Source organism: Merops nubicus, unplaced genomic scaffold, assembly GCF_000691845.1.
Source record: "Merops nubicus isolate BGI_N331 unplaced genomic scaffold, ASM69184v1 scaffold5035, whole genome shotgun sequence".
Classification (NCBI taxonomy): Eukaryota; Metazoa; Chordata; class Aves; order Coraciiformes; family Meropidae; genus Merops; species Merops nubicus.
In genome coordinates, this window is record NW_008610109.1 from 8,159 (window position 1) to 22,148 (window position 13,990).

Here is a 13,990-nt window from a genome sequence, read left to right on the forward strand (position 1 = left end):
TGCTTATTAACTACAGGTATCCTATCCAGCAGCTTTCTCTCTAGTCACCACTATTTGTGAAGTGCATTGTTGCTAAATGAGCTATTTACAAATGTAAACTATGGAATTAGAGTTGTAAAATAAATAGAGAACTTTTAAATTAGGTAGCAACTTGACAATAAGGTAATAGATCATCCAACTACATCTTTCAATCAAGTGATTTGTGTATGCTGCTCATTTTTTTTTTTTTTTGTAATGAAGAAAATCAGTGGCTCACAATCTATTCTCCAAGAACTTCCTTGGGTTTCTTTCCTCTATGCTGGATAGTGGTGTAAAAACTCCTTCAGTTTTGTTGGATAGTCTGTCATCACTCCAGTTGCTCCCAGATCAAACGCCCTCTTGTATTCTTGTTCTTCATTCAGCACCCAAATATACACCTGTAAGATGGGAGAGAAAGAAATTATTATAGGAAATACTCAAATATAAAAAAAGTGGTGAATTTTGAGCTAAATTGTTTCATGTGAGAGAGATGATGCTGCATATATTTAAAATGATCAATGACTGCATTGTGATGCTAGACACACAAACACATCTGACTTCTTCCCCCTTGCCCTCCAAAAGGAGATATTTTCTAGTGGTGACCCAACTCCATTTCATTACCTGAGACTTCAGATATTTCTAAAAGTCAATATATTATTTTGTGAAAAGTGTGAAACAGGGAAGCAGTTTAGCAGATTTTGTAGGCTTAAGATTGAAGAGGGGGGGGCAGGGAGAGGTGCAGGAATTCTCAAAAGGGATTTAGAGTCTTTTTCCAAGCATACAATTCTCCCTTTGCAACTACAGAACTGCAAATACAACAGCATTAAGCTGTTGCTCAGGAACCAAAAAGCAACTTAAAATCCTAGCAACACAACAGAACATGCTTGGAAGAATGTGAACCCATCCTAAGGCCACACGTGGCTGGTTGCAGTTCTCACTAGGTGAATACCAGCACCTTTCCCTTGGCTGTGGCACACTGTACCTGAATGCCCCGAGCAGTGAGGTGGTCAAACAGTGCTTTCCTCATCAACAGCCTGTGGAAAAAGAAAGATACTATTTAAGAACTTGATGCACCTGTGAAATTTGCAATGTCTGTGGCTGGTCTGTAATAGATTCTCCATACAGCATTTAGAGTCAATGTTTTCCACAAGAAAGTGATTAGCAGCCTAATTATAGAAACCTTAGTTCAAGCCACTCCAGACTGGTGAACAAATGCCCAGAAATGTGCACTAGCTATGGATATTTCTATCAACTCTTCTGAAGATCAAATCTGGCAGATGACTTCTTCATTGTCCAGGTACTCTACACCATGGCCAAGGAATCAACCCCTTCACTTCCAGAAGAGGTTTTATCCTTTACCCCAAAAGACATGAAAACTGCACTGGCCACTCAAGAAATCAAATAAACTAGCAGATGTCATATACAGAAGCAAGCACCAGAAGACACTTATTGCCAATTAGCTGAACAACAGCTTATGATGCTCTGACAAAAAAGCTAGAAGAAACTGAAAAAAAAAATTAGAACATAATAAGTGGCCACAGCAATAGCTAGTCTCAGCTGCTTGAGCCAACAGCTAATATACAGGCAGAAGATAAATACAAATGTAATCAGATTAAAATCTTACGTGTCAGCTAGCCAGATAATGAATTTCTGGCTTCTTGTCATCTTGTGTGGTTCTTTCAGCCTGTTGAGGAAGAGGAAACAAATTACCAGAGCACAGGTTAAAATATTATTTGAGATATTCCTGCAAAAGGAACAGGCAGAATTAATCTTGCAGTTTCTCAAATTAGAGAACTAATTTCATTGGCTAAAGTAGACTTAAAATTGTGTTACATGAGAAATGTGCTACACTGAAGAGAAGCATCAGAGATGGGTTTTCAGTGGCATTTTGGGTAAAGTATGAGAAAAGCAGCAGGTGAAATCTCATATCTACCCTATTACTGAATTGCCTCTTGGCCTTAATCAGACTCATTTTTTCCTCAAGAAAAAGAGTAGGAACCAGTTAATTTTACAGAGCTGCTCCATATCCCTGTTAGGATGGGATGAGCACGAGCTGTGTTGTAGAAGTGGCTGCACAAAGGTGGTGTATTTACAGGAGATGCTGTCAACAGGAAGCACTGAGGTCCTCAGTTGTTAGTGTGGGGTGTCTGTGAAACTTGGAGTGATTAGAGACAGGTTAAATACAGAGGAGCAGAAGATCTGCACAGGTTTTGCTTAGGAATATACAAAATTGCCTAAACTAACAAGCCAGTATCCTTAGGCTGAGGATCCTGGTGAAAGCAATGCCCAGTCTGGCACTGCTGTTCACTTTTACTGTCACTCCAGTGCAGCACCCACCCATGGACTCCAACTCACTTGAGGATGATTGAAGGCATGGGAATTTCCAAGAATTCTTCCTTGAAAGGAATGAATGGCAGCAGACCAGTGTAGAACAGGCCAAGAAGCAGGAGGACACGTTGCAAGCAGAAGATGATGGGAATGTCAGCATTCTGCAGGAACCAGGAAAGACTCTAAATTAGCTTGGCAGGCCATTGTGGCTCTTGCAATTAGATATGCTCATCAATGCATGTTTTTAAACTTTAGCACCTGCACCTAAAGATTAAGCTGCCAACTGTTCATGATATGCTTGCCTCCAAATTTAAATCACTCTTTCTGGTAGCTTGCAACCCAAGCACAAGTTTCACACAATTTGAAGGGGCACTGGGATCTGAGAAGGTGAAGTTCCACTGGCTGCAGTGCTCCTTTTGCTTCCTGCCCCATCTCCTTCCCAGGGTGTGGGACACTATGCAGCATTTTCTCTTAGACCAGCAGTACTACAAAGAACAAGCTGTGCTTTAGCACAGGTCTTGTTCCAGTTTGGTATCACATCAACTCATTTCACAACACATTTTTAAAGACCCTGCTTTATGAACCAAAATATTAGGGCATTCATGCTGTGGAAGGAAACAAAATGTAACCACTGTTCAGGTAGGAACTAGTGTGTGTTGTCCTGCAGAAAGCAATCAGAACAGCATCTGTACTCTCAGCTAGATAAATTTCACTAGGTGTGTAACTCTCTCCAACTAAGCACAATTTTAATTTAGTTTGAAATTGTACAATTCCTCAGCACAAAAAGGAATTTATGGATGTAAAACAGCCTTATACCAATATAGTTGTGTGCCAACTAGTGGCCACATCCATTATTTTCATAAAAAGAAACACAATGAGCAATCCTTAAAAAAAATTGCTTTTGTACCAGATGGATGATGTGCAAAACAGACTAACAGTTCCTGGCATAAAATCTTAACACCCTCTCTCTTACAGAGCAAGAATAAAGCATGATTAAGCTGACTTCCTCCAGTAGTTTGCTGCAGACTAGAACTGTGTTAACTGTGCTTGGCTTATTGTAAGGGTGTAATAAGCAGAACACAATCTAAGCACAGAATTTCTCATCACATCTGGCAGTCTGGCAGAGATGGCTACAGCATGATTTTCAAGGTGCTTTTCTGTACATTTTGGCATCACACAGCAACCAGCAGGCAAGGACAAAGTTTAGCTGGACTCTTTCTTACCTCCTTAAGACACTTTGACACAATCTCATAATTGACATTCCCCCACACTGTCAAGTGCTCTCGCTTATACTGGCTCACCAGCTCTGAAACCTGCAATGTGAAAAAGCACAACCCTAACAGGTATTCACTGAAAAATTACATGCAGAATTATTTATCTGAAACCCTGCTTGCTACTTTTCAACTACACACATCATTACAGAAAAGACAGTTCTATACACTCTCCCATCTGAAGATGATTGTGCTGCTTCAGCTGGGAAGAAACAGGTGTTCATGTCAATGGATAAAAGGAAAGAGATTTACACCTACAAAAAACATCAGGTCTTTCTGCTGCTTTGGTGGGCAACACTCCATATGACAGCACACAGCTTAAGAAGTACAAACCAAGCAGGTCTCTAGCAGTATAGCATCAGTTTCATGATAAAAGGGTCAGTAAAGATAAAGGGTCAGTAAAGAGCTGTTTGCTGAATGTCTTGCACAAGGTCACTTTAGTCTTCTGTGTTACATCACACACAGAGCAAAAACTAACATGAAGGATGAAGCAGTCCAAGAACACAAATTTTAGTGTCACAGGATGCCAGCAACTCCAAGAAACATTTCTTTTGGAATTTAAACATCATTACAAGAGACTCAGTCCCAGTTCAGTGCAGATTTCCATGTACCTTTTTGATCAACACATTGTTGTTCACTTTGATGTCAATGTTGACAGGAGTTTGTGGAAATGCCTCAAACACCTCTTTGAGGAGTGGAATACGGTTGTCTTTGCCCTCAGAGTGAGATTCTGTAGAAACAAGGACATTGACACTGCTGAGACTATTATTAATACACTGCAGATAAAAAATGAGATAGGGAAAACTTGTTATCAACTCCTAGAATTAGCAAATGTCACTAAAAAATAACCCACATTACTTCACTCAGTTGTAATTGATTATGACAAGCTCACTTCCATAACGAAAATGCCATAAGCATATTGCACATTTAGCTCTGAACTTCATCAATTCAGACACCATTTAGCAACAGTAGGAGTGCAGGCATGGTTAAAATCCCTAAATAGCAAACCTGGGTTCATTTACCACACACCAAATGCAACGAGATGAATATGAAATGAGACCAGTAAATTGAAACAGCAGGAGACAAAAACTTACCTTTCTGAAATGTGACATCCAACCTGCAGAGATATGGTGGAAGTTCCTTAAAATAAAGGCAAATGGAACACTCATTTCAATGCAGGGATACAATCATGACTTTTTAAAAAAGACAAAAAAATACTACAATTCATAAGCCATGTAAGTTATCTTTAAAGACAAAAATGTATTTTTTTAAACCCTCTTGCCCAAAAAGTGATTTAGAAGCACTGCATTCATTCCTGCCTGAACTATTTGGCATTCTTAGACTTGTGCTACCTGTGGCTGAATAAGGCAAAACGTTTCCAGATGCCTGTCTGAAAATGTGGAGAATTCCACTTAAATACCAGACAGAAACAGTTCTGTAAAACAGGCTTTCAAACCTGCCAGTGCAGGTGGGATTAATCTTCCTGTTTCCCCCACTGAAAAGCTGGTCTTGCAAGAAGGAGCTTGTTGACTAAGCATGACAAAACAGGGACACCTCCAGGAGGCTGCTCATCCCAGTTAATCACCCCCTGGAAAGGTGCTGGTTTTCCTCCCTTGACTACTCAGGGAGCCTAGTTAGCCTTTTTTAAGTTAAAGAATATGAATCCTCTCCTCAGATTTTGGATACCAGCTGGAGACACACACACAACCTTCCTGCCCACCCCAGCCGCGCTACAAAGGTGTTTTTAAACCTCATGTAGCACTAACATCTGTTTCCAACTCACAGAGTATTTGAGGTCAGAAATGTTGACGTCGACTCCTGTGGATCTCTTCAGGTTCTCATCATGGGACACCACCACTTGTTCATCTTTTGTCAGGTGACAATCCAGCTCCAACATGTCTGTTCCTATATTAACCGCACTGCAAGCAAAGAAGTCTGCCTTGAACCCCACAGCTCCAAACCTAAGGCCTGCTGCTCAATTAAGCTAATCCCACAGGAAGTACTTTAAATGCTTTATGATGCAATGAATCCTCAGTTTGCTGCAAAGCAAGAAGCAAATAGCTCTGCTGCAGTGGGAAAGCTGATGCAAGTGTCAAGAATGTATTATGAATCAGAGATGGAATTTGAACTTGGGAGCTTTGGCTCTGTCTTGCGTAGAAATCCAGTAGCACACCTGCCAATTGCACCCTACCACCTCAGGATTGAGAAACCTGCTCCTAAAGGACTGTTTCAGAATCTGGAGTGTGATGTTTACTACTATCAGCATGTTTATCACTGGAAGAAGCAAGCTCTTTTTAAAAAAAGTGATCCATTTTGTGGTAAGCATGAGCAACACACACAGGGATGTGAAAGCCTTTTCTACCTAAGTTAATCAAGAGTGGATGGGTTGGGAAATTAGCAGGGGAGCTTTCAGGCCTTTGGCTTTATTGGTTAGCAAAACTACATTTAAAAATATTATTATTTTAATGAAAAAGTTATAATTTTAAATTTTAGAAAATACCACTAAAACATCCAGTCATATTTTTCACAGAAAAAGGAGCTATTCCTGTTCCAATCCACTGCCTTGGAAAGTTCTAATCCAACCCCAAATCCACTCTAGAGAACCTTGGTTCATAGGAGGAGTAAAAAAGGCAGAAAGTAGTAATAATACTGATGAAAAATAAATACAAGAAACCTCACACCAGAACAGAAAAACCAATCTTCACTCCAATGAGAAGTGAGTTGTTTAGAAAACATACTCCAAAGGTGTCATTCCAGTAGACAGCTGGAAGCTCTGGCCTGAAGTCTGAATGCTTCCTTCAAAACCCTGGGCTGGCTTTTTACCAATGTCTGAGCAAACCTGTAATATCTGAGCATAGCCTACATGGGACCAAAGCTCTGGGGCTTCAGCAACAGCCTTTTCCTCAAGCAAAGGGCTCCCCTGACTGCTGAAGCACAGACAGGCCAGACAAAAGCATTTGCAAATACAACAACAACAAAAAAAATTAGAAGATATTCCCATAAGTGTTTAACACAATTTTGGGTACAGCTGGGATAATGATCAAGACAAGGGCTGTCAAATTAAAACCAGTTTGTTAACTGTTTTCCAGTGCCACTAATTAAGAATTAGGACAGGAACAAAATCCTATTACACATGGAAGATACACAGCCTGTTCTGTGCAATTTTTCCTCCTGAGGAAAAGCATCTCCAAATATGCTGCAAGAGACTTGCCAAATTTGCAGAAGACATCCCCATCTAGTGCCACGTGTTACCATTTAGCCAGCAAAATTTATTAGCAATATCACTGCTTCAGAAATTCAGGACTGCTGCTGCTCAGGAAGAGAACAACAACTCTCCTTGTTAACAAATTTGAGAACCTGCCAGGCTCTTACTAGCAGCTTGCTACTAAATAAGCTTCCTTAAAGGGCTGAGTTTCTTCAGCTGGAGATCAGTTTGCTCTGCAGCTCTGTAACAACACATCAGATCTGCATGGCTCTGGAGAAGACTCCAGGTGCTCTCCTGATTCAGAACAACATGTTGGATTCAGATCCAACTGCTCCAGAACTCAGGTTGTGAAGCAGGCTCACAATTGCAGATTTGGATGATAGAGCTGCTTTGCTTGTGTTTAACTCCAGCTGTTTTCAAGTAGGACACACCATGAAACATGCAAGAAAAGCCTTTCCTTGGAAACTAACCTCCCTTAGGCAAGGCCTAAAGTTGCACAATGCACAGAGTTTATAAAGACTGAGTTGACCATGTACTTTTATTGCTGCAATTACAGTGTTTAAAGCTCTCTCTCTAAACTAAATGTTCACAAAAGAAAATACAATGAGAAAATATCTGGAGTTTACTTAGCAGCTTCCTGTCAAAACAAGGCTGAAGCACATGGCTGTATTACAGACAATTGAACTGGTAATTAAATTCTTATGACATCTTTTATGCCAGGTTCTCAGATACTTTAAGACACGAGTGCCTCTTTTAGCCTAAAATCAGTTATTTTAAAACCTAAAACCACTGCAGAAGCATTTAAATACAGAACAGCATGATTACAACAACAACAAAAAAAAATCTAGTGGCATTTTACCATGCAGAAACAAAAAATTACTCTTTGGTACAAAAAGCTTCTAATTGTTTTTCAGAATGTGTAAATGAAGCTTGTAGAGAGTTTGAAATTACCAATAATGCCTCCTTCTCCCATACACTTTATATTACTAGAATAATTTTAGTTATCATGTGACAGGATTAAATATTTTTGTATCACCTTTAAAGTGTAGAAAGCATAAATAAAGCTATTTGCTGGTCAATACTTTGGTTACTGCCAACAAGGCAAAGCCAAGGGGGTGGGTTAGGGTTCTCTGGACCCAGCTCCAGCCAGGTCCACTCTGGCTGCTTGTCCCAGCCTGCAGAACCAGCTCCTGCAAGCACACCCTATTGGGCTTCATGTAAAATCTGATGGATTAAAAATTAATTAGTCCATACCAGCTGACTGAGCCAACCCACATAATTTTTCCCCATGCAGATCACGAATTTTCTACCCAATTTCTTTTGCTAGCTTACCAGTGGAGATAGGGATGAGCAGATGGGAAGGACAAAGCCTTCACCCCTTCACAGAGGAAGCCAGAAGACTTTCTACTGCCTAAAACAAGGTAATCACCCTGACTCTGCTTTTTTGCAGAAGTAAAACACCTTTATTATTCAACCACAAGAATCTCAAACCAAGTAACTGAACCTTGCTATTCCCAGCTGTGAGGAGTTCAAAGTGTTGACCTCAATGTATTTGGTACACTGTGGTTGTGAAATAACTCAAATGGTCAGAAGAGAGTCAGACAAACATCTGTACTATCTGACAAAACATTACTTGACTCCTACCTCAGTCTTTTAAGTACTACAGCTTACTCCTGAGAATTAAAAATTTATGCTGTAAGGTTCTTTGCAAGAGCCCTGTACAGATAAAACCAGGATGATACCAAGTGAAAATTAAGAAGTGGCCAAAAAGAATAAGCACTTGCTGAAAAGTGTGGTAGCAGGTTTGAAAACAGGCAGGCTAGCAGGAAAAAAAAAACACACACAAAACTCTGCTAAGCTTCCATGGAGATAGAAAATACTGCAGCACTTTCAATAGCACCATTTGGTTGGAAAACTGGCATTCCTCAGCCTGCAAGGGAACGCGCAAATTGATGAGGCTACTTAGCACAAAGCAAATTAAAAACCACCCAGAGAAAACAAGGAGCACCCTACTTAACTTGGTCACTTCTCATTGGCAGCTGGAGTTCTAGATATGCTTATTTTGAAACGCCTTTAGAAACTCAGAATTCACTCCTTAAATGCTGGAGGTTTAATAGGCTTGCCAGTACCAGCTCCACTTTAGACCCCTAGATAAGAGGCTTCCACATACTGCAGCAGTGAAGTGTGTGCATGAAGGGAAAACACACTACACAAACATTTTTAATAGCTTTACAGATGGTACATTCAAAGTCAGTTAGCATTAGGATTTCAGGCACAATAAATTCTAGGAGACAAATTATTAACCTTCCATACAGAGGAGGGAACTGAACACCATGAAACCACTGCATATCTAAAAGAACTCCTTACAGCCATAATAGCAGTCAACAGATTCAGACTTCCCAAAATCTAGCCCTGCATGCTAATTGGCTTATTGGTACAGGCTATGGTCTGAAATACCTTTGGAGAAACATCAATTTACCTAGAAAAAACAGCCTGTGATATTAGTTAGAAAAACAGCTTTATGATGACAAATAATTTAATGGAAGTAAGGACTATTAAGCATGGAAGCAATATTGTTTTCTGTTTATTGGAGCACTGGAGGAATCAGGCCTTGGGAGCTCTATTTCCAAGCACCCATCTGCCATATTACTGAGTACAACTCCTGCTTTGTGGTATTCCAATTTCCTCTTCTTTAATGATGTTTAGCAACCCATAGAAGTCACCCAAAGGAGATGACTTTCAAAACTATGACACTGCACCCCAAACAACTGATGGAAGTTCTATCTTGATTGCTTTACTCACTAAGGACAATGAGAACACCACTAATTTTGCCATTGTTGGTTCCATTTGTACTCACTGGTGAAAGGCTGCCATCGTGTTTTCCAGGTTCTCTCCAGCACCTACAAAAATAACAAGTGAAATATGTAAAAAAATAATTTTCCTCCCCTCAATCTCAGTGGAAATACAGTAATGGTTTTAAAAATTTACATATTTTGAGGGAATATTTGGAGGAATGAGTATGAAGCTAGTCAGGAACCCCCTGTTGCCACTAACCTACTGGGGAGACCCAAGCGACAGGACTTTCTCAAACTAAAAAATCCCCACAACTTATCTTGGATTTGTATAATGCTTTGAATATACAAAACCAAGTGTTCATTTTACCAGAAGTTAGGTGCCCTGTTTTTCCTTAAAGGTGCTGTATTTGGCTATGACAATATGCTCCATGGGCACAGTATATACAAAAAGTCTATTGCAGAGTTAGTGGGAGGAGTAACAAGAGGAAAGGTAACTAGGGGGGGGAAAAAGCACCCAAGCCTCTCTAAAGCTATTCCCTAAATACATAACCCAGCTGATGCTTGAGAAGTTGACCAAATCTTTAAGTGCAAGGCTACTCCCCAGAACAGCACAGAGCTGCCAGGTTCATGTTGCTAGTGAAGGGAGGAAACACTCATCAACTCCAGTTAAGAAAGGAAAGGACCCACACCTCCAGTTTTCTCTCAGGCAGGAGTAAACTCTGCAGCTCTTAAGCCACCATTGTCACCACAAAAATCTTTGAAAATCAGCCAGGTTGGGGTCTGGAAAAGGTTGTGCCTTCCCCCTGCCTAAGAAACCAGGGGGTATTACATACTGAAAAACAACTTCAGGAAGACACATGCACTGATGAGGATTATCTATGCAAATTTTAACTGCTCTTTGACAGTGATGAATGACAGGCTGTGTAAACAAGAATTACAAAAGCTGCAATTAAGGCCCTGCCTATTAACAAGGCCTCACCAGTACATACTGACCTGAGTTTGTCTTTAGTCACTGGATGAGAGCAATGCAATTCTACACACACACACCTCACAGCTCAAAATCCTTGTCATCAGGTTAGCACAACTGCCAAGTTTATAAAATTAAAGACTTTACTGACTTAGAATCAGAACAACAAAACCTGCCTGGTTTAATGTGAGCCAATAGGGGAAGTCTTCAGCAGCTACTGTGATCAGACACCAATATTTTATGGAATCAAATTATTCACCAATATTTCATGGAATGCAAACATTCACCAATATTTTGTGGAATTTAACTGCAGAACTAGGAACAGGTTGAGGGGCAAAAGTGAGTGAGGGATAAAGGACAAGAAGAGAACCTTATCATGTTCTGATGATGATCACCCAACAGATGGAAAAAACCAGCACAGGATCTGCATGATTAGTTACAAGTTAACTGCAATAAAAATCAAGGGTTTAGATAATGTATCAACTGTGACAATACAGCTCAGGCAACCTCAGCAGTGAGGGAGGGGGAAAAAACCTGAGTCAGTCTTGAATTTGTGAACAAACCAACAGTATCTCAGGCAGAAATTTCCAAAAATAAAACCTTAAGTGACTGATCAAACAAGTTCCACATTAGGGAGGTAGGTATGGCAAGTCAAACCAGTTGGTAACAAGACCCCTGAGTTGTCTTTTGAGGAAATGAGAAAAAAAAAGTTGAGAGATCAGCTGAAACAGGAATTTGAAATCAGCAACATGGCTTTCACAAACCACACTGGAAAAGGGAACTACGACGAGCCAGTAATTTGATGTACTGAATCATTTTCCCTTCTTAAAAATGAAAAGGCTGGGCTGCCTGAAGGGCTTCTGGCTTTTACTTAAATTCACCTCCAGATTCATGGATTTTCCAGGCAGAAATTACCCTCCCCATCAGACTTAGCATCCCATGAGCTGAAACAGCCACACCCAACCATTCTGATTGCACACTCTAGCTCTGACAGGACCACCACGGGACAAGAGGGAGTCAATGTCAAGCTCTGGCTCAAGGAGATGGCCCTCAGAAATTCTGTTCTTTTGGGTTTTCCCTCCCAATGTAAGCAAAAAAAGCCTGTTAGGAAGAATGTTGCCAGCAGGTCAAGGGAGGTGATTGTTGCCCTCTACTCAGCACTGGTGAAGCCACATCTGGAGTGCCATCTCGAGTCCTGCAGACATGGATCTGCTGGAAGAACTCCAGAGAAGGGCTGTGAAAATTAAAGGATGAGAAATTCTTGGACACAACGAGAGGCTAAAGGTGCTGGAATTGTTCAGCCTGAAGAAGACAGGCTCAGGAGGATCTTACGAGCATGTATAAATACTAGATTGGAGGCAGTAAAGAAGACTGAGCCAAACTCTTCTTAGTGGTGTCCAGGAGGCAACAGAAAAAGAATTGAAATACATCAGTTTATAAATGTGAGAACAAACCCCCTTTTTACTGTAAGAGTGATCAAACTTTGAAACAGTCTACCCAGAGAGGCTGCAGAGCCTCCATCCTTGGATGTATTCAAGACCTAACTAGACAAAGTCCTGACCAACCTGTTCTAGTCAGAAGAGAGGATCTCCAGAGGTCCCTTCCAACCTCAACTCTTCTGTGATTCTGTTAAGATCATCATACTGCCCTGTCTCAGAGACCCTACAGTCCAGTCCATGCAGCCAGCATCAGAGGACTCTAACACAGAATATCAAGACTTAACTATTGATCTCAGAAATTGATAATTTTTAAATTATGCAGAGCTGAAGACATAATTCAGGGATGCTTCTACTGATGAGCTATACACTGAGATAAGAACATTCTTGTGTGAAGAAAGAAGCAAAATTGAAACGCCCATAGAAAAAACTTCACACACAAGGCTTCATCTCTGAGAGGAAAAAGCCAAACAAGTGTTATCTTCATCTCTGAAGTTAATAGGAGTAATGCAATAGGAAACCTGACGCTGAGTCTAAAGCTACAGCATGACTAAAGCCTGATGAGAAATTAACTCCCACAGGAATTTAAGTTACAAGGTAAATACTATAGAGTAAAGAGCAAGCGATCTCCAGTCTCAGAGTGCTCCACAGGCAAAAAGCTGCTGAGATGTTATTCAGGCACTGAGGTAACTTTCACAGCACACACACGGACCCAGAACAGCTCAGAGCCTGCGGCCCTGCTCCCTGCACGAGTCGGGCTTCCCTGTTCTCATGGTGCTTAGTGCCACCAGCCAACACTTGCACTCCAGGCTTAGGGCTGTAAATCTTAACTACAGTCATTGCAAAGAAGTGAGAACAAAAGAAGATTAAGAAGATCGTACCAAGTTCCAACAAAGCCAGCCGCAAGTTTTGAATGTCTTGCAAATTAACAGAGGTAACAATCAAAAGTGAGAACCTTTGTTCCTGGCATGAAAATCCTCACCAGGAAACAGCTGATAGACACATTCCAACCCAAAAGGCACATTTTATGCTATACTTGTGACTATAGTTACAAAGAAACTTCATCTGTTGTATAAAGTAAATGAAGGATATGCAAACAATAAAATCTATAAAATATTAGCTCAGAGTTTTTTAATTTTAACAATTTCAGGTAGTAGTTGTAGTTCCAGATCATTGGTTAAAGTGTCATCAAACGCTGCATAAAGTGGCACTAGATACAACACTGAAAACTGTTCAAACTCCACTGACACTTCTCCCACAGAATTTCAGGAAAAAATGTTTACTAGAAAAAGGAATATTTTCATTAATGAAATTCATAATGAATGAGGCTGCAGGGAAAAGTGCAGAACTGATCCTCACAGAACTGGAAAATAAAGTTTGCTTTATTATTTTTTCCCTCCCAATGCTTTGAAAAAAAGGTAGAGGAAACTTTAAGAACATTTTCTAGCTAATTTAGATAGAAGCAACCAGCCACGAGACCTTGGCACAAGGCATACGGAGAGGACAAGACTCTCCAAATGGGATGGGTTTTACCAGGGCACCGAATCATTAATGGTCTCCAACAGCAAAGGGGAGCAAGAACAGTCACAGCGAACTGCACATCTTCTGGAACCAGAACGCAAAGCAAACGGCAGTTAGAGGCAAAGAGAGTGACCCTGCACCTGGTCTAAGCAACAGCCAGCCACCTCTCCCCTCGGAGGAGAAACACCAGAGTACAGGATCACTGGGAAGGAAGGACAGCCACGGTTTGAGAGGGAAACCATCGCGACCCACCTAAAACAAGCCGATTTCGGCTGACGCGTTTTGAGTTCGGAGCTTAATTCAGCTCTGAAATCAAGCACTGGTCAGCAGGTGGCACCTAAAATTAGGTTGCGGAGGAAGGTTTAAAGGGAGCCCGCTGCGAGCGACGGGCACCGCGCCGCAGCCCCCCGAAACCCCCCGACAGCGCCCGGGGGGAGCGAGCGGCCCGG

The 13,990-nt window shown here is 41.0% G+C and overlaps 1 protein-coding gene across 1 annotated transcript; it reads right to left on the reverse strand.

Moving 5' to 3' along the window:
- Positions 1-256: 256 nt before the first annotated feature.
- On the reverse strand, positions 257-9,717 carry GDPD1 (glycerophosphodiester phosphodiesterase domain containing 1). The gene is made up of 9 exons (XM_008940776.1): positions 9,680-9,717; positions 5,401-5,536; positions 4,712-4,757; positions 4,229-4,347; positions 3,570-3,659; positions 2,374-2,507; positions 1,643-1,702; positions 1,001-1,052; positions 257-416 (listed from the first exon to the last, which is right to left on the reverse strand). The coding sequence occupies exons 1-9, from the start codon at positions 9,694-9,696 to the stop codon at positions 294-296; spliced, it is 777 nt and encodes a 258-aa protein (XP_008939024.1). The 5' UTR covers positions 9,697-9,717; the 3' UTR covers positions 257-293.
- Positions 9,718-13,990: the final 4,273 nt, after the last annotated feature.